The sequence below is a fragment of the Phocoena sinus genome, chromosome 9 (assembly GCF_008692025.1).
Source record: "Phocoena sinus isolate mPhoSin1 chromosome 9, mPhoSin1.pri, whole genome shotgun sequence".
Taxonomy (NCBI): domain Eukaryota; kingdom Metazoa; phylum Chordata; class Mammalia; order Artiodactyla; family Phocoenidae; genus Phocoena; species Phocoena sinus.
The window spans coordinates 19533682-19552551 of record NC_045771.1 but is presented as its reverse complement, the minus strand read 5'-3'; the positions used below and the strand labels follow the sequence as shown (position 1 = coordinate 19552551).

The 18870-nt window shown below is 39.1% G+C and overlaps 1 protein-coding gene across 2 annotated transcripts in view; it reads left to right on the top strand.

The window, feature by feature from the left end:
* The window catches only part of EXOC4 (exocyst complex component 4), an 856192-nt gene that overhangs the window by 257173 nt on the left and 580149 nt on the right, over positions 1 to 18870 (top strand). For both annotated transcript variants that reach the window (XR_004351419.1, XM_032642974.1), the window contains exons 8-9: positions 6721 to 6866; positions 12267 to 12355. Coding sequence is in view for 1 of the 2 variants with exons in the window: in XM_032642974.1 (XP_032498865.1) it covers positions 6721 to 6866; positions 12267 to 12355 (235 nt within the window). In the remaining variant the exon portion in view is untranslated. The remainder of the gene's footprint in view (positions 1 to 6720; positions 6867 to 12266; positions 12356 to 18870) is intronic.

Sequence of the window (18870 nt, the reverse complement as noted above, 5' to 3'; positions counted from 1 at the left end):
AAAACTGGGGTTTCTTTGTTAAAAGCTCTTCTGTTGGAGGGGTGGGGGGGGGAGGTAAATGTGAGCTCTTTGAGACTCTGCTTGTCAGGGCTTTGACAGGGGACCAGGAATTACTTGTGTAGTCTTGAAATTTTTTCATCTGTTTTACTTTGAACACTAAGGAACTATTCACAAGACCAAACATAGTAGTTTTAATGATACAATTGCCATTGATAATGAGTATAATGAAGCAGGCAGCCATTCCATTTGCAGGATGTTTATTTTTCTTTTGTTTTTCTTACTGCAGAATACTTTAGTCTTTATACAATGGGGAAATGAGACTGCTATTTTCAAAAGATAACGTCTTTTGTTTTTTTCTTTGTCACTAATATTTCATCCATTAGCAACCTTACGGGGGAAACTCTGATAGTTTGTAGTAATTTTAAATGGTGGTCCTAGTTTTAGAAAATATTGTTGCTTTGTTTCAGTGTTACTCTTTAATATTTTCTGGAATCAAGGTGATAGTTTGAGGGGTATATTACCCTGATTTTGCCCCTCCTCCACCTCTGGATTTCTCTTTTCAAATTCTGGGGCTTCTGGTCTCCCTTTGCTAGGCCTTGCCTCCTGCATCCAGTGAGACTAGATTCTGCTTCGTTCTACTCTTGCTCCACGGGTGCTGGGAGGGGTTCTCTGGGAAGAATCCAGAGGAACTGTGTGCTTCCTTTCTTCTCTCAGGGGTCATGGCCACCAGTTTCTGCCGAATTTGGATCGTCTCCAGGGCCTTCAAATTCTTATTTTTTTAATATGTTTTTTCAGCTGTTCTAATTATCATCAGAATGAGGGATAGTCCAAGGAAGCTACTTTGCTGTTCCTGGGAGAAAAACTCCTGGGCATCTGTATTTTAAAAGAGCAAATTATTAAAAATTACAATATTTATTGTAGGCACAGTCAAGATATTGCACAAGAAAGTTGAGCCTTACTTCATATTGGGAGAGCAAGGGGATTTTTTTCACCTTAGAATTGCTCCCGTCATGAAGCAATCTAGTTGTCAGATTCACCGTGGGGAGTGGGTGCGGGTATGGGGACACATACATAGTATGGCTTTGCTGTAAATCATCGAACATTTGAAGGTAGTTGTCAGGAGAATTGGTTTCCTAGTGGCAAAGATGGAAATCTGTGCAAACCACTACTCCCATTTTTACAAGATACAAGTGTTTTACAAAAATAGTATTTGTGATATAAATGTCACTGGATGCATATTAGTATATAATTGTTTATTCATAGATAGCTTAGTGAAGAAACAAAAACTCATTCAAGTTATCATAAGGAAAAAATAAGGAAAACATACTAAAGGCTATTAGGATATATTGTAGAACCCAAGGGTAGAAAATCTAAGACCTTATCAGCGACTGGATTTGAGACCTTTGCACTATGGATAACTTAAGGTTGCAACCTTTGAATCTCTCTCCTGTGGGTCTCCTCTTTCTCTCTGGTCATCTGGTTCATTCTTCATTCTCTCTCTGCAGATTGGCTGTCTTTGATTTTTCATCCACGTAGTAAAAGGTGGTTGCCCCAAAGTATTTACATCTCCTCACTTACATTGATGAGCACAGACCATATCCCACTAACACATTTCTGGGAAAGAGAATCTGATTGGCTAATTGAGGGTTGGCTGTTTCCCTGGTGAAGTAGGCTCTGACCTAGAGGGTGGGATCCCAGGCCTGGCTCCCCAAGTCCATTGTGTGGTTGGGGAACCGCCCTTAGATGAGGCAAAGATTTTGTAAGCTGGGAAGATACTAAAAAGGATCTACCACATTGAGTATCTAGAAGGATCTGGGTGTTTCAGTGAGTAGCTACTTGGATAAATGCAGAGGCTGAAGACGGGAGATGTGTTTATTCTAAGTCTGTAAATCCCACATTTAGTTTTAGAAAATTCTATGTGTATAACCACAAGCAGCCATAGGCAATATGTTAAATAAAGAGGATTAAATGGTAAATGAGGGGTCCATTCAGAATGATATTACCAATGTTAGAGCATGTTATAAATCTCAAAATCTTGGCCCTGCTTTATGTATCATGGGATTACTGACTAACATCTCAGCAACTGCTAATCAGTCTTCTAGCAGAAGAGGTGCCCAACCACCCCAATTTGTACGCTCTATTAAAGCATCATATTTCTTTGCTTCTACCACAGAACCATCTAACATACCAGATACTCAAAAAATACAGCGAATCGTGATATCACTGGTGTATGTGGAGTTTTCAGGTGCTTTTCAACTGTGTTTTCATGTTTCTTGTCTTCAGTTTTACACATACCTTTTAAGTTAAACTTAAAACACAAACTATGACTTTTAATTTTTTGAACTCTTGATCAACAAGAAAGAGCAATTCCTGGTACTTAAAAAGAGAAAGGAATGAATGAGATATGTAGGAATTTAGAGGCAGCAAGAACACACATGGGATTATCTTCTACAGATTTTCTGTGGGCATAATGTATTTGGTATTATATGTAATGCCCTTTGCCCCAGAATTCCAATCTTGGGTGATTTCCCCCAGGCAAAAGACAAGCTATATAGCTTATTTCTTTTCATGAAAATGGAAATTTGAACTCATCCGTGAGTGCTTAGGATATTTATGTACCATTTGGAAGATGCAGTACGTTATCCACAATGATGTAGAATCACCAAGAAATGATAATGGTTATATTTTAATACCAGGCATCTGGTGTTTGTGTCAAGACTTTGTAGTAGAAGATTTAGCGTAATTCAAACACATTTCAGGCATCTTAGAAGTAGGGGCTTATTCTTTTCGATATTAAAAAATGCACTTTTACCAATTTGAGTGTCAACATAAAACTTTACCTGTCTTAAAGCAGTATTTTTCAACTGGTGGTGAATGTTATTAGGAAAAAGAGGCAAACACAACGAAGGAAACAAGCATCGCAAAGCCTGTGGTTAAAATTGCAGCTATCCCTTTTTTACTTTACTCACAGGGTAGATTTTTGTACTCTGGACTCTTTCTACTTTGGAGACTCTCTAACTTGCATATAATGATACATCAAGGCTTCTTATCACATGCTTTTTAAAATTCAGTGGTTCCCTATATTTTTTGATTCACTGATATGTTGCATGGCTCTGTGGTGGAAATGAAGAAGTACAATGCTTTAAGGAATATAAAAAAATCCTCATGTTTATCAATGGTGAGGTGGCTTTTCATTAAATAATAGCTAATAGTCTTAGGCAGTTTGGGATGAATAATTGTTTTTAATGATGTGTAAAGTGGATACTTGAGGAGCTCAGCTGACTTAGGGGACAGCTGACTTAGAGTGGCCTGGGAAAGGAGTGGTTGAAGAGGGAACACTGGAACTGTTTTTTGGAAGGGGCTGTTAGGAGTTAGGAGAGAGGGTAATCTAGGGTAGGCCTTCCAGCAATGAGGGGGCCCCGGCATATTCAGGGGAGGGTTAACTGGGTGATCTTGATTGGAGTGTTGGGTTCATGTTAGGGAGAATAAGATATGATTGGAGTGTTGAGGTCAGATAGTTATAGATGATGAGGAGCCTTTTGATGGTAGCAGCGACTGTGTTTTTTATTTTGTTTGTTTCTTGTTTTTAATTTTTATTGGAGTATAGTTGATTTACAATGTTGTGTTACTTTTAGGTGTACAGTGAAGTGAAGCTGTTATACATTTACATTTCGAGATATCCACTGTTTTTTAGATTCTTTTCCCATATAGGCCATTACACAGTATAGAGTAGAGTTCCCTTATACAGTAGGTCCTTATTAGTTATCTATTATATCTATCCTTATTAGCTATCTATTTTATATATAGCAGTGTGTATATGCCAATCCCGATCTCCCAAGTTATCCTCCCCCGCTTACCCCCTAGTAACCATAAGTTTGTTTTCTACATCTGTAACTATTTTGTAGATAAATTCATTTGTACCCTTTTTTTGGAGCAGCTTTGTTTTAGGAAGGTCATTCTGTTGAGGTTGTAGGAGGATCGGAAGAGTCAGAGATGGGAGGCAGAAAACTAAATGAGGAAAACTGCGTGAGGTGAACTAAGGTGGTGGCTGTCAGAGTGGACCAGAATGGGCAAACTCACAGAGTTGGGGTAGAGTGATTAATGAACTTGGACACTGGCTCCTTTGTGGATACAAAGAATAAGGAAATGTATTAAAGACAGTTCTGAAGTTCTAAGCCTGGAGACCAGTGAGAATAAGAAAATACTAAAAAACAAAGTTGGTAGAAGGAATTACTGATTTTATGGGAAGATGATTTAGGTTTCAGAATTTAGGGTTGATTTTATCAGTGAAATAGGTGAATAGGTCAGGCATGCAGTCACAGATGTGGGACTGGAGCTTGGGAGAGAAATGAGGGATAAAAACCACATCATGGTAAGAGATATGTGGAGGCTGCTTTTTAAAGTTTAGAACCTAAAGATAAAAAGGAAATAAGATTATAGATCGTGAGGACCAAGGCAAGATTTTTGTGGAGAGGGTAGAAATAGTACATTTGTGCAGATAGAAAGGGAGAAGCTGGTGAATAGAAATAGACTAAGAATCCTGAGAGCTAATAATTAAGGGGACTTCACTGATGTGGAGAAAAAGGAACAGTGACCGTAAAATACCTGGATTTAAGGATGCTGCTTAGTTAGGTCCTGGTCAGTCAATATTTTATTGTAAAAGGACAGTCATTGAATTTTAGGACAATAATTACCTCGACAGAATTACTTGGTGTAGTGTGTCTTCAAGCTTTGGTAGAAACATAATTCTGTCATATTGGTGTAATAACCACCATCTGAGTGAAACCAGGGCATTTGTAGACATCTTTCTGTGTTGAAATTTGAAAGATATCAACAATTTGAAATTCTTTTCTGATGTACTAGCCTTCTTTTGATCACAGATTCCTGCAAACTTTATTAGCGTCAGTGCCAAATCTACAAAATAATTGAGTCCATCACTGGAATTGTTACTAAAGTAGAGACCCAATTCAGTATTCTCCCTGACTATTGTGCAGTTTCGGTGATACAGTAACAGAGGTAGTACTTGCCATTATATTACTTCATCAGCTTGCTGAGTAATACTCCAGTGGCCTTGTAAATAAATTAAAAAACATTGACCAGTCTCTTAACATGTTTTATGCTTTCCCCGTGAACTCTTTATTGTACAGAGAATGAAATAAAGTCCATTTACTGCCACCCATAGTCATTCTCATTGATAGTTTTTATGCTCTTAGTGAGAATGGAGTGTCATGGGGAAGAGAACAGGCTGTGGAGTCAAGTAAACCTGAGTTGAAATCCTGGCCTGTTATTGTGTAATTATAAGGCCTTTGGCTAGTCTCTCCTTCCACCCTCCCCTTCCCCCTCCCTCCCCCCTCCCTTTGTCTTTGGAGTTTTTTTAAAGAGCATTTTAAGGTTCAAAGCAAAATTGAGGGGGAGAGTATAGGGATTTCCCATTAGCTCCTGCCTCCACACATGCATATAGGCTAGTTTCTTAATACCACTAATTCTCAGTTTCTTCATCTCTAACTTACAATTAGTAATACTTACTTCATAGATTTGAGGATTGAGTAAGGTCATGTTTTTAAAATGTCTGATGTTTGATAAGTACTCAGTAATGTGTATGTGCTTATAATATAGACATAATTGGCTTTAAAACTTACTTGGAGCAATATATTCGCAGTTGTGCTTCGTAGATGTTTTGATGATAACGCTTGATATGGCCCTCACATCTCTATTGAATGAATGAATGATTATATACATATATGCAAGAATAGTAGTTATATGGGACCCTGATTCTGCAAAGCTTTCACTTCAGTCATGGGTAGAATTGCTTGTCTACATGTACTGCATACCACTTGGTTATCTTAAAATTTTAAATGTGGCAAGTGATTATAGAAATGAGTTGAGTTGATACACTTTAGTCCCGGGTTAGATAATCTTAGGAACCATGGTGATTTCTGTTCCAGATCTGCTATTTTCTTTCACAACAGTGGGAACTTTTTACACTTGTCTTAGAAATGGTACAACTGATTCTAGCCCAGGCCTCCAAACCGCTGAGGCTCTAAAGTGGATTGATTTTTATAAGCAGGACCTGCTGGCAGTAGTGATCAAAAAAGCTGTTGCCTTTGCTGCTTTGAAGCTCTGAAGATGAGTAGTGGGCCCTAGAAATTCTTTGCAGGTCAGGACCACTTAGTCTGCTGTGGGCTACGCTAACCTGGTTGGCCGGTTTGTTAGTGCGCTGGTGCAGTTCCTTGTCTCTAATCTGAGAACTGATTTTCCTGATAAGGTTTCGTGCTTTCAATGAGGTGAAATATCTAAATGGATTAGCCCCTCGCCTGCAATACAGTAAGCCCTCAGTAAATGATGCGGCATCGCTGCTGCTGCTGTCGCAATTTGGAATAATGAGGATTAAGTTATGACTAAAGGAGTATATTGATTAACTCACCCAGCCCAGTGCCTGACACGTAGTAGACCCTCAATAAAAATGTTCCCTTTACCCCCATGTACAAATGCTCACTATACATTTTAGGAGATTTTCAGCTTTAGGAGTAGGTAGCAAATTTGCTGACTTTCTGGCTATAATGAATCTTCCCTTGGATCTACAACTAGGAATATGAATAGCTAGGTTAGTATCCTGAAGGTCAGGGAGGTTTTAGAATTAGGTCTTCATGGTTTTAAAATTGCTTTTTCTTAATAGCACATCATAAATGTGTGTGTTAAGCTGTTTGTCTGCTTGTACAGATGCTGTTGACTGAGTACTTGGATATGAAAAATACTCGTGCAGCCTCTGAACCCTCAGCTCAACTAAGTTATGCCAGCACTGGGCGCGAGTGTGCAGCCTTTTTTGCCAAGAAGAAACCTCAAAGGCCCAAAAATTCTCTCTTCAAGTAAGTATCTCCCTGCTGGTAAGATAGGTGTCAAGATGTGTTAGATCCCAGAAGAACAGTTTTCTACTTTATTGGCAGCCATTACTTCACCCATTTAAAGTTGATTTGAAATAATTGATAGGAAGTGACTACATATTCAACTTTGTGTACTTCCATTTTCTGTAAGGGAGGTGACTATTTTGGAATATGGTTACTGGACTATCTAGAACTTTTAATAAAAAAATTCTGGAATTTGTTTCTGGGGAGTCACATAAAATGAAGAGAAATGAAATTCTCCCCTTGTTTCTGGGGAATTTTATATGAAATGAAAGGAAATGAAATATTTCAGCCTTTGGAAAGCCCCAAGTGCCAAGAAACAACCTTTGTTAATAAAGTCACGCAAATCTCTCTAGCTAAGTAGTATTGGGTTTTACTTGATTTAGTAAAAGAACAATGTGGAAATTCTTTGTTTCAAATTACGGTTAGCTACACTCACCTGGCCACATATCCTAAGTATATGTCACTTGGTAACAGCTAACAGTTAATATTATTATTAACATTAATAATAATAACGATAACAGCTACCATTGCTTGAGTGCTTACTATGTACCAGGCACTGTGGTAAATGAGTTTCTCAGAATAATCTCAATCAAACATAATTTGATTCAGATTATACCAAATTTGGGCAGCAGGGTAGTGGTTAATGCCTGCTGAGTCCTTACTAAGTGCTAGCCAAGGCATAAAGCCATTTTCATGGATTGTCTCATGTATTTATTCATTCTAACAATCTGATGGGCGTGGGTTCTATTTTTCATCCTCTTTTACACGTTAAAAAAAATTTGAGGCGCATGTGCAGAAACATATAATTCAGAAAAGAAGACAGACAAGTAAATAATTGGTGATAGTTCCATGTAGTAAAATGTATGAGATGAGCACATGGTATTAGTGGAGGTTAGGAAGGGACTTTCAATCAGGATCAGCTCTTAAGCTTCTCAGGAAGCTTCACACTACCCTCCTTGGAGCAAAGCCAACTCTTCTACTGAGTTAACAGTGCCTTGGGAATCAAAGGCTACCAAACACTACCTATGCGGTATTGGGTATTGTTTATTCTCGTGGTCAATGACTTTCTCTCCTCAGCACTCGTCAGAGGGGATTATTGGATCACATACATGGCACAGAAAAAGCTCATTGGAAACCGCAATCTATTTATCAGAATTACGCGTGATCTAAATGCAATGTGGTATCCTGGAACAGAAAAAGGATATTAGTGGAAAATTTTGTGACATCCAAATAAAGTCTGTAGTTTTGTGTCATACCAATGTTAATTACTTAGATGCGACAAAATGTACCACGATTATGTAAGACATTAACGTTAGGGAGAGATTTGGGTGAAAGGTGCACAGGAACTCCCTGTACTATTTTGCATCTTTTCTATTAACTTAATGATTCCAAAATAAAATTTCTTTTTAAAAATTTTTTTTAAAATCAAGGCACAAGAGGTTAAGGAAATTATGCAAATTCACACGGCTAGCAAGTGGTAGAAATAGGATTTAAATCTTGGCAGACCTATGTTCATCTAAGGAATTAATAGATATTTAAGAACTTGTATCTGTACATCTAAGCATGTAAAGTGACTACAGAAGTATCATCCCAGTATTCTGAATTCCTTCTTTTTAAATAGTTGAAAGTCCTGTATCTTCTGTTGATGCACTTTTGAGATTTGTTTTCTGTCAAGGATTCATAGAGTTCTTAATCATTAAGGAAAGTTTCAACAGTTCATTTATCTTGTGGTCTAGAGGAGAGGAGATTTACTGTGCCCATACTGGAATGAAATCCATTCTGTTTATTGAATTCGTTCTCTCTCTTTTTTTTTTTTAAACAGTTTTATTCAGAGGTTGGATGCAGTATCAGTTAAAAGGCTTTAGTCTTTTAACTGATACTGCATCAGTATACTGCATAACCCCCAAATGAATAGGTTAACCTATAGAAAGTTATTATCTCACACATAAGAATAAATATAGAGGATTCTTTAATTCACCGATACAGTATCATCAAGGACTCAGCCCTTTCCATTTCTCTGCATTCAGTCCCACTCCAATAAAAATGGTGGTGCCCAGGAAATAGTGTGTGATTCATCCTGAAAATCCCTTTTTTTTAAAATTAATAGGCTTTATTTTTATCCATTTTAGGTTTACAGAAAAATTAAGCTGACAGTACAGAGATTTCCCTTATGTCCCTTTACACCATAGTTTCTCCTCTTATTAACACCATCGTTTCTCCTCTTATTATTAGTGTGGCATATTAGTTACAATTGATGAACCAATGTTGATACACCATTATTAAAGTCCATTGTTTACGTTAGGGTTCACTCTTTGTATAGTTCTGTGGGTTTGGAGAAGTGCACAATGTCATATATCCACCATTATAGTATCTTACAGAATAGTTTCACTGCCCTAAACATCCGGTTTTCCACTTATTCATTCCTCCTCCTTTTCCTTACCCCCTTTAAGTGACTGATCTTTTTTACTATCTCTATAGTTGCCGTTTCCGGAATGTCTTAAAGTTAGAATCATACAGTACGTAGCTTTTTCAGACTGGCTTCTTTCACTTAGCAGTATGCACTTAAGGTTCATCCATGTCTTTCTGTGGCTTTTTGTGGCATCCTTTGTAACACTAAGTAATTCTAATTTGTGGATGTACCACACTTGTTTTTCCATTCAGCTATTGAAAGACATCTTGATTGCTTCCAGCTTCTGGCAGTTATGAATAAAGCAGCGATGAACATTCACATGCAGGTTTTTGTGTCAGTGTCAGTATTCGACTCATTTGGGTAAATACCCAGGAGCATGATTACTACATCATATGGTAGGACTATGTTTAACTGTGTAAGACACTGCCATACTGTGTTCCAAAATGGCTATATCATTACAAATCCATTTTTATTAATGATTAACCATCCATCTATTAATATTTTTTGCCAGTCACAAAGCCGCTCTGCAAGTTTTTCTCAAGAAAACTAATAGGACCTGGGTCTGAGGCCCGTTCCTAAACCAGTCACTGGCAAGGGGAAGTAGACCATGGTGATAGTCTTAAACCAGTCAGAGTTCATCTCCAGTGATAGGTCTGCAGCTGGAGAGGGAGCCCCCTCTCCTGAGCACCCTGCCTAGTGAGAGGGAGCAAGGACCCAGACGCCCAGATAGAATCGGGCCTGTGCCAGCGAACAAGACAGACAGTGGGAGGAAAGGTGTTTGATGGAGGCAACTAAGACTGCCTCAGATACTGCCTAAGTCCTACGGTTAGGCCTTTTCTTTCCCCTCTCCCCTCCCTTCCTCCCTCCGCCCCTTCCAGTCCTACCCACCCCTCTTCAAGCTCAGCTGACCGTTCTCAGTCTACGCCTATTGCAGAAAGCAGGTTGCGGGGGGTTTAGATATCATGCTGTCAGCCCTCACCCCTAACTTGCAACCTCAGACCACATAAACATTTTCAGACATTTAGCCAGTCCTGAAATTGCGGTGTTGGAAAACATAAGTTACTGGAAATGAATAAGTGAACTTAAGTAATCGTTACACATTTGTTATTATTACATAGTAATAAAAACTCATCACCTGCACAGAATTAGGCCACTCTTAGAAATGTGCCCATTTCTAGTCTTGGTTCCACCATTAATGAGCCGTGTGAGTCAGGGCAGTTCTCTTGTCTCAGTGGCCTCGGTGCCTTTGGCTGTAAAGTGTGGAGGTGAGACTGGCTAATCCCTCATGCCTCTTTTGCTATAAAATTATATCCATCTGTGACTTGTTGCAAACGCAAAAAGGATTCCTGAGTAGTGAAAATGCCTCAGGTCATAAAGGATTCAGATTTTGGCAAGCTGTCATCTGTTTCTGTCACATCTGTGAAGAACCTTATTACTCTCTTTAATTGTCCCTAGCCAAGGTTAATTAAGTGTGTTTAAGTTCTTTCTTATTGTATGTGGTGTGCCTCTCTGTTCTTTGCTCGAGTTTAGTTTTTCTCTTGCTGTTTCTGATCAGTAGCTGTCAGCATGCTTTTTGGAGGTCAGTGGCTTCTCGTCAGCACTCGACTGGCAGGTGACACTTTTGAAGTACTGCACACTTTGCCTTTCTTCTGGCTGTTTGTGCCCTCTTAGTTCTTGGCAGGGTGCAGAGAAAGGATCAAGTAACTCAACTGTTTCCCTCAGACTGACATTCATCTTGGTATTCATCTTCCTTGTCAAAGAACCGATAAAGAAGGCACAATTAAGAAAATGTTGGTGCTCTTTCCTTGTGGCCAGAAACCTATCCCGTTATCACTGTTGCTCTTTCACTGTGTTGCTGTTTACCCCTTAGTGGCTGTAATTCTTAGAAGGATTTCTCCTGTCAGCCTGTTATCCCGACTTTGAAAATCTCAGGTTTGAAATGGAATTTCTTAGCACATCAAAGGATTTACAGTTTGATGATACAGTCATAATTTTACCTGGTTTTTTTTTTGTTGTTGTTCTTCCTTGCCTGCAAGTTACTTTTAAGACTGTGATTTGTTGTTGTTGTTTTTTTCTATTTTGTAGTCATTGTTTTAGCTTTTAAAGCCATGTTCTGTATCACGAACCCATCCCCCATGTTTCTAGCCTCTGAAGCAGTCCCTGGGGAGTTGTGAACAACAGTTTGTAGCTTGGTATTTTTGAAAGTATTTTATGTGGTAAAATACAACAACAACCAAAAAAACCAGGTAAAATTATGACTGTATCAAACTGTAAGTCCTTTCATGTGGTAAGAAATTACATTTCAAACCTGAGATTTTCTGTCAGGATAACAGGCTGACAGGAGAAATCTTTCTAAGAATTACAGGTGGCCGGTAAGAATCCTGGCAGCCGTTTATAAAGTATATTGTTTCTGAGGACTTTTAAGGAGAGACCATAGATGCCTTGTTTCTCTGGTATAGTTATTTAACATCATTTCTCACAGCCCATTGGGCTAGTCCTCTCACTGGGGGAGTTAGAAAGGCCAGGGGTCAGCTCTGAGGAGCCCATATTTCTGTGGTGGCAGCTGGCAGACACTGATGTCTTTTGAGCTGCCTAGGAGCAAAATCAGAATGCCATTAGAGGATACGGCTGTTGCTGTGTGTGTAGGGATCCTGGCAAGGGATCTGGAGGCAAAAGAAAGTTGCAAGATCGAGTGTATCAGTTGAAATAGAGAAGGAGCAGAAGATCCAAATACTGTCATGGAGGAGCGTTTAGGCAGGAATATCATTCACAAATCAAGGTCTATGGCAGCCTGCCCTGGCCTGGAACAGCCAGAAGGTCTTGGTCGTGGAACACTAGGGGGCTGGAGTAGAATACTGTCAACAGTTCAACAGTTCAACGGAATGTACAGAGCTGGACACTGCCTGTTTGGTTACTACCTAATCGTTTGTTTACGCTGCATTTCGTTGCAGGTTCGAATCATCCTCCCATGCCATCAGTATGAGTGCCTATTTGCGAGAACAGAGAAGGGAGCTGTACAGTCGGAGTGGAGAGCTTCAAGGTGGGTAATCGACCTTCTCCAGAAAAATTAGTTTTCTGGAGGAAGATCTGAAGTGTTTATAGCATGTGAATTTGAGGTCTGCATTCACAGGATTCTTTCAAGATAGCAAAGATTAAAAGACCTGGAAATCTGTTTCTTCTTTCATTTCCCAGCATCAGCCGCCAAGCAGCTAAAACTATTACTGTGGCCACGGGATTTATAGACCTGTTAATTCAAGTGGGAACTCAGTGTAAAAAGAAATGAGGGCAGTTCCTTTTTGCTTAAAGATGGCAGACATGATTCCAGTCACAGTCTAGGGGAAGGCCAGTCTTCTGTGGCTGCCACTGTTATTTTAATTATTGTTTTCAGTACCTTCTGGAATATGGCAGGGGTACTTGAGATTTGGAAAAGTACAGATGCAGCCTCTGTCGTTATTTATAGGGAAGAAGGATGCCTTTAAACAGTACGTTCTGATCAACGTAACTTTGATACACAGGATATTTGATGTCCATGTGTGGTTACTAAAATGTTGGAATCTGAAGAAGAAAATAATTAAGAAAATAAATTATAAGTAAATTTATTTACATTAAAAAATCACACTAATAACATTTTTTCCTGTGACCAAAAGGATGCTGATCATGGTAAATGTGATCAGTTAAGAAGGATTTGTGAAGATCTGCTAAGTGCAAGACATCCAAGCACTGGAAGGGATGGAAGTTGTTGAGTACATGGAAATAAAAGATAAAAACCTTAAGATCCAGTTATGAAAGTAAAGAATGAATATCAATAACAATATAAGGCAGTCAGTGGTAACAACTAAGTGGATGGTTTGGATAAAATTGCTAGAGGAGTTGAGCGGGGAGAGATTCTTTAAATTATTTTAGAACTATGGGGCTTTCTCCATGAGGGATGGAGAAGAACACTTTCACTGTCTTTGATGCATTGCAGGCACTTGGAATATTTTGTAGTGACTAGCCTACACAATTAAATATTTAGTTTTTAAGACTCATCATAATTCTACAACAGAATATCAGGAAGCAACTAGCCAGCCTTTCTAGAGTTAAAAGACTATTGCCTAGTCATTCCTACCTTCACCTTCATTATTAATCTATCAGTAAATACCTGTAAATTCTTCCAAAGACTCTGCTATGCCGTCTCATAGTTATATCACAGTAATAATTCCACAACTCAGACATAAAGTTACCAGAATTAAAAGCCTAGAAATACATTTGAGGATATAAGGAAAAGGAAATTAGATTACAAGCATTTTATTTAATAGTAAAGTATTGCTGTATGTTCTAGAAAACATGAAGTGTGTGTCTTGGAGTCTTGAAGTGGAGAAGTACAGGGAGTAGTTAGGTTTGGAACAAATGAAGGAGTGAGCCACTGTATGGTCCGTCAGACAAGGAGGGAAGGAGGAGGGTGACCTGGGCTTCTGCAGGTAACTACCTCCCGGCAGTATAGGGTGGACTGCAAGGCTTGGAAGGAAATGATAGTTTTGGAACACACATTCCTGTAGGACTGATCATACTTGAACTGACACTTAGGGGGCGTAGAAAATTACCTAGGTTTGGAGAGCTCTTCCATATCTCCACCTTCCATCAGTGTCCTACTTATTTTTTTTATTTATTTATTTTTGGTTTCCCAAAACCCCACAGGTTTTTTGTTTTGTTTTGTTTTTCACACATACACACACACACACACACACACACACACACACACTGTATTTTATTTTTACAAGTGATAAATAGACTGCACAGTGTCCTACTTATAAATTCAGAATTGACCTAAGGAGTAGTTTAAGTTTACCTCCAAAATTTCTCTCCACCTGGCTTCTAGTATATGAAATTCCTTTAGTGAGGACACACGGAGCCTTTCTTCTTCTTTTTTAGCTTGAATCCTGATCACTTCCTTTTTTATTAATTAAAAAATTTAATTTTTTAGAGCAGTTTTAGGTTCACAGAAGAACTGAGTGGAAAGTACAGAGAACAGCCCCGTCCCTTCATACATATACACAGCCTCCCCGACTTGCAGCAGACAGCCTGCACCGCAGTAAAGCTTTTCACTTGACACTTAGAGATGAAAAGGTAGACCACGTAACTAATGGGACAGCAGTGCAACTTGTCATTCACTCGTATTCAAGCATTGTTACTGAACGAGAATAAATGACAGATACCAGATTCTTCTTTTTTAGTAGACAGTGAGCACGGTGAGTGAACACTTTGCGCTTTGCTCTAGCTGTGCGCCATCCCCAACCCCACCCGTGGTCCATGACCTCTTGAGAGACAGACAGTACAGCCAATCAGTGAACAGTAGAGGGTTCTGGGCCCGTACTGCCTACGTTTAAAATCTAGCTCCCCATTTCCTAGCTTCAGAAGCTCTGTGCCTCCTTATCTCTAAATGGGCGTATCTCTAAACAGTGCCTACCCCATGAGGTTGTTGTGAACGTTAGGTGAGTAAGCTATGAAAAGTGCTGAGAAAAGTACCTGACATGTAGTAAATGTTATGCCTTCCTCCTTCTCTCCAAATGTTGTTATCTCTAGTTTTGTCACTTCAGAGTTTTCGTATACATTCAGTTTGTCTCCTCGTTGGGCTAAACCCTGCTCAGCTTTCCAACTTCAGTTTGTCACTGTGATGAGCCCTCCCTGCTGGTGTCTCCTCTCGCTAACATACCCCCTCTAAAACACAAAGCACGCACTCTCTGTCTCTCTTTCCTTCTGCCTCTCTCTGGGCTGGTGGCCCCTGCTGTGTGCTCACATCTTTCCTGTTCCCTTTCTCATACCCTTCTCCACACTGCATTGTGGGTTTGCACAGAGCTGTAAGCTCCATGAGGGACATACTGTCCTATTCCCTGTGCTTCGTACAGTGCCTGGCACAGTAAATGTTCGGTAAATACTGATTGACTCACTGACAGAAGGAGTGAGGACGGCAGAGGTCTAAAGTAGGACGGGCAGCTTATTAGTGAGAGGTTAGGAAGGGGACCCCAAAGGAGATGGGGCCACTGACAGCCATTATCAGCTTCGTAGGTTTGCATTAGCTTTTAAGTTTAAGCCGAAGTAGAGCCTATACGTAGATACATTTTTGTGCTTTGCAGTTATACATGGCTTTATTAAATAGAAATGTTGCCCTTGAGCTGTCTGGCCTGGGACAACATTGCTGTATATAATTGAAAAACATTGAAAAATCCAGCTGAGTTACAGAGGACTTTCATTCTGTGAGAATGGTTAATCGAAGAATCATCATGATCTGGGAACTTTACCATCCTTCAAAAAGCTAGTTAAAATAGGGAACTTTGGAGCAACAGTCTATTGTGCTTACCAGTGTTGAGCAAAGTAGGAGCATTTATCTCTGGTTAGAGGGAGAAAGTAGCTAGCAAACATATCATGTTCAGAATAATCATTAAAAATAATTGAGCTGAGCTGACACGTCATGTGCTTGGTGAGAGGCTGTATCAGCTGACCAGTTTTTGTGCAAGTTTGATGGAGTTTCATTCAGGAACCAAAGTTTCTCTGATGAATGCTTTTAATATTGCAGCAGGAAAAAAGGAGCTGGGGGGGAAATCATATCTTTTTTCCATAAAAACTGGTCATTCTTTTTCAGTTATTCTATTAATCTGACTGGTCTGAGGACCACAGTGAGATCTGCATTTCACCTTATCCTGAAAAGGCATAGTTAAATAGTTCAGTCACATCATAAGAGACTGGCAGGAGATTTTTGTCTCTTCTCTTAGAGCCATGAAGCTGCAGGCTTCGCTTCCCAGTGGTTTGGTTCGTGAGGTCAGCTCTTCCTTCTGTGGTAGGAGAGCGGTAAAGATAGACCATCAAAGTAACATTAAAAGGCTCACATCTGACAAAAGTTAAGCTCCTGTCAATATTTCTAATTCATCATGCAATTAAAAAATGTTCTACCTAACAACACACAAGGGGGAAAAAAAGAATGAAAAAATGAGATTTCTTTGGTATCATCAACCCATCTCAGTTGGCCCTAACTGTCAGGGTACAGGTGGTTCATTACATTGTGTGCTGTGGGCAGCTGGGCTGAGGACGTTGGGGTGCTGTTCCCAAGAGTGCAGCGCAACAGCTGGAAGTCAGACTTGTTCATGTGTCTGCGTTAATCATGGATGTCCTGTTATTCTGAGCCCCTCCACTGCTTCATTGTACTGCTCACACAGTCATGTGGTAGCTTAGAAAGGTACTCATTTTAAAGAACATTTAGCTTCAATATAGTGTCTGAGTTTTTTTTTAATTTAATTTTATTTTTTATACAGCAGGTTCTTATTAGTTATCTATTTTATACGTATTAGTGTATATATGTCAATCCCAATCTCCCAGTTCATCCCACCCCCGCTTTCCCCCCTTGGTGTCCATACATTTGTTCTCTACATCTGTGTCTCAGTTTCTACCCTGCAAACTGGTTCATCTGTACCATTTTTCTAGCTTCCACATATATGCATTAATATATGATATTTGTTTTTCTCTTTCTGACTCACTTCACTCTGTATGACAGTCTCTAGATCCATCCATGTCTCTACAAATGACCCAATTTGTTCCTTTTTATGGCTGGGTAATATTCCATGGTATATATGTGCCAACATCGTCTTTATCCATTTGTCTGTCGATGGGCATTTAGGTTGCTTCCATGTCCTGGCTATTGTAAACAGTGCTTCAGTGAACATTGGGGTGCATGTGTCTTTTTGAATTGTGGTTCTTTCTGGGTATATGCCCAGCAGTGGGATTGCTGGGTTATATGGTAATTCTGTTTTTAGTTTGCTAAGGAACCTCCATACTCTTCTCCATAGTGGCTGTATCAATTTACGTTCCCACCAACAGTGCAAGAGGGTTCCCTTTTCTCCACACCCTCTCCAGCATTTGTTGTTTGTAGAATTTCTGTTGATGCCCATTCTAACTGGTGTGAGATGAGACCTCACTGTAGTTTTGATTTGCATTTCTCTAATAATTAGTGATGTTGAGTAGCTTTTAATGTGCTTCTTGGCCTTCTGTATGTCTTCTATGGAGAAATGTCTATTTAGGTCTTCTGCCCATTTTTGGATTGGGTTGTTTGTTTTTTTAATATTGAGCTGCATGAGCTGCTTATATATTTTGGAGATTAATCCTTTGTCTGTTGATTCATTTGCAAATATTTTCTCCCATTCTGAGGGTTGTCTTTTCATCTTGTTTGTGCTTTCCTTTGCTTTGCAAAAGCTTTGAAGTTTCATTAGGTCCCATTTGTTTGTTTTTGTTTTTATTTCCATTACTCTAGGAGAGGAAGTGGATCAACAAAGATCTTCCTGTGATTTATGTCAAAGAGTGTTCTTCCTATGTTTTCCTCGAAGAGTTTTATAGTGTCTGGTCTTACATTTAGGTCTCTAATCCATTTTGACTTTATTTTTGTGTATAGTGTTAGAGAGTGTTCTAATTTCATTCTTTTACATGTAGCTGTCCAGTTTTCCCAGCACCACTTATTGAAGAGACTGTCTTTTCTCCGTTGTATATCCTTGCCTCCTTTGTCATAGATTAGTTGACCATAGGTGCGTGGGTTTATCTCTGGGCCTTCTATCCTCTTCCATTGATCTATATTTCTGTTTTTGGGTCAGTACTATATTGTCTTGATTACTGTAGCTTTGTAGTATAGTCTGAAGTCAGGGAGTCTGATTCCTCCAGCTCCGTTTCTTTCCCTCAAGACTGCTGTGGCTATTCGGGGTCTTTTGTGTCTCCGTACAAATTTTAAGATTTTTGTTCTAGTTCTGTAAAAACTGCCACTGATACTTTGATAGGGATTGCATTGAATCTGTAGATTGCTTTGGGTAGTATAGTCATTTTCACAATATTGATTCTTCTAATTGAAGAACATGGTATACCTCTCCGACTGTTTATGTCATCTTTGATTTCTTTCATCAGTGTTTTATAGTTTTCTGAGTACAAGTCTTTTGCCTCCTTAGGCAGGTTTATTCCTAGGTATTTTATTCTTTATGTTGCAATGGTAAATGGGAGTATTTCCTTAATTTCTCTTTCTGATTTTTCATTGTTGGTGTATAGGAATGCCAGAGATTTCTGTGCATTAATTATGTATCCTGCAACTTTACCAAATTCATTGATTAGCTCTACTAGTTTTCTGGTGGCATCTTTAGGATTCTGTATGTGTAGTATCATGTCATCTGCAAACAGTGACAGTTTTACTTTTTCTTTTCCTATTTGTATTCCGTTTATTTCTTTTTCTTCTCTGATTGCTGTGGCTAGGACTTCCAAAACTATGTTGAATAATAGTGACAAGAGTGGACATCCTTGTCTTGTTCCTGATCTTAGTGGAAATGCTTTCAGTTTTTCACCACTGAGAATGATGTTTGCTGTGGATTTGTCATATACGGTGTTCATTATGTTGAGGTAGGTTCCCTCTGTGCTGACTTTCTGGAGAGTTTTTATCGTTAATTGGTGTTGAATTTTGTCAAAAGCTTTTTCTGCATCTATTGAGATGATGATATGGATTTTCTTCTTCAGTTTGTTAATATGGTGTATCACATTGATTGATTTGTGTATATT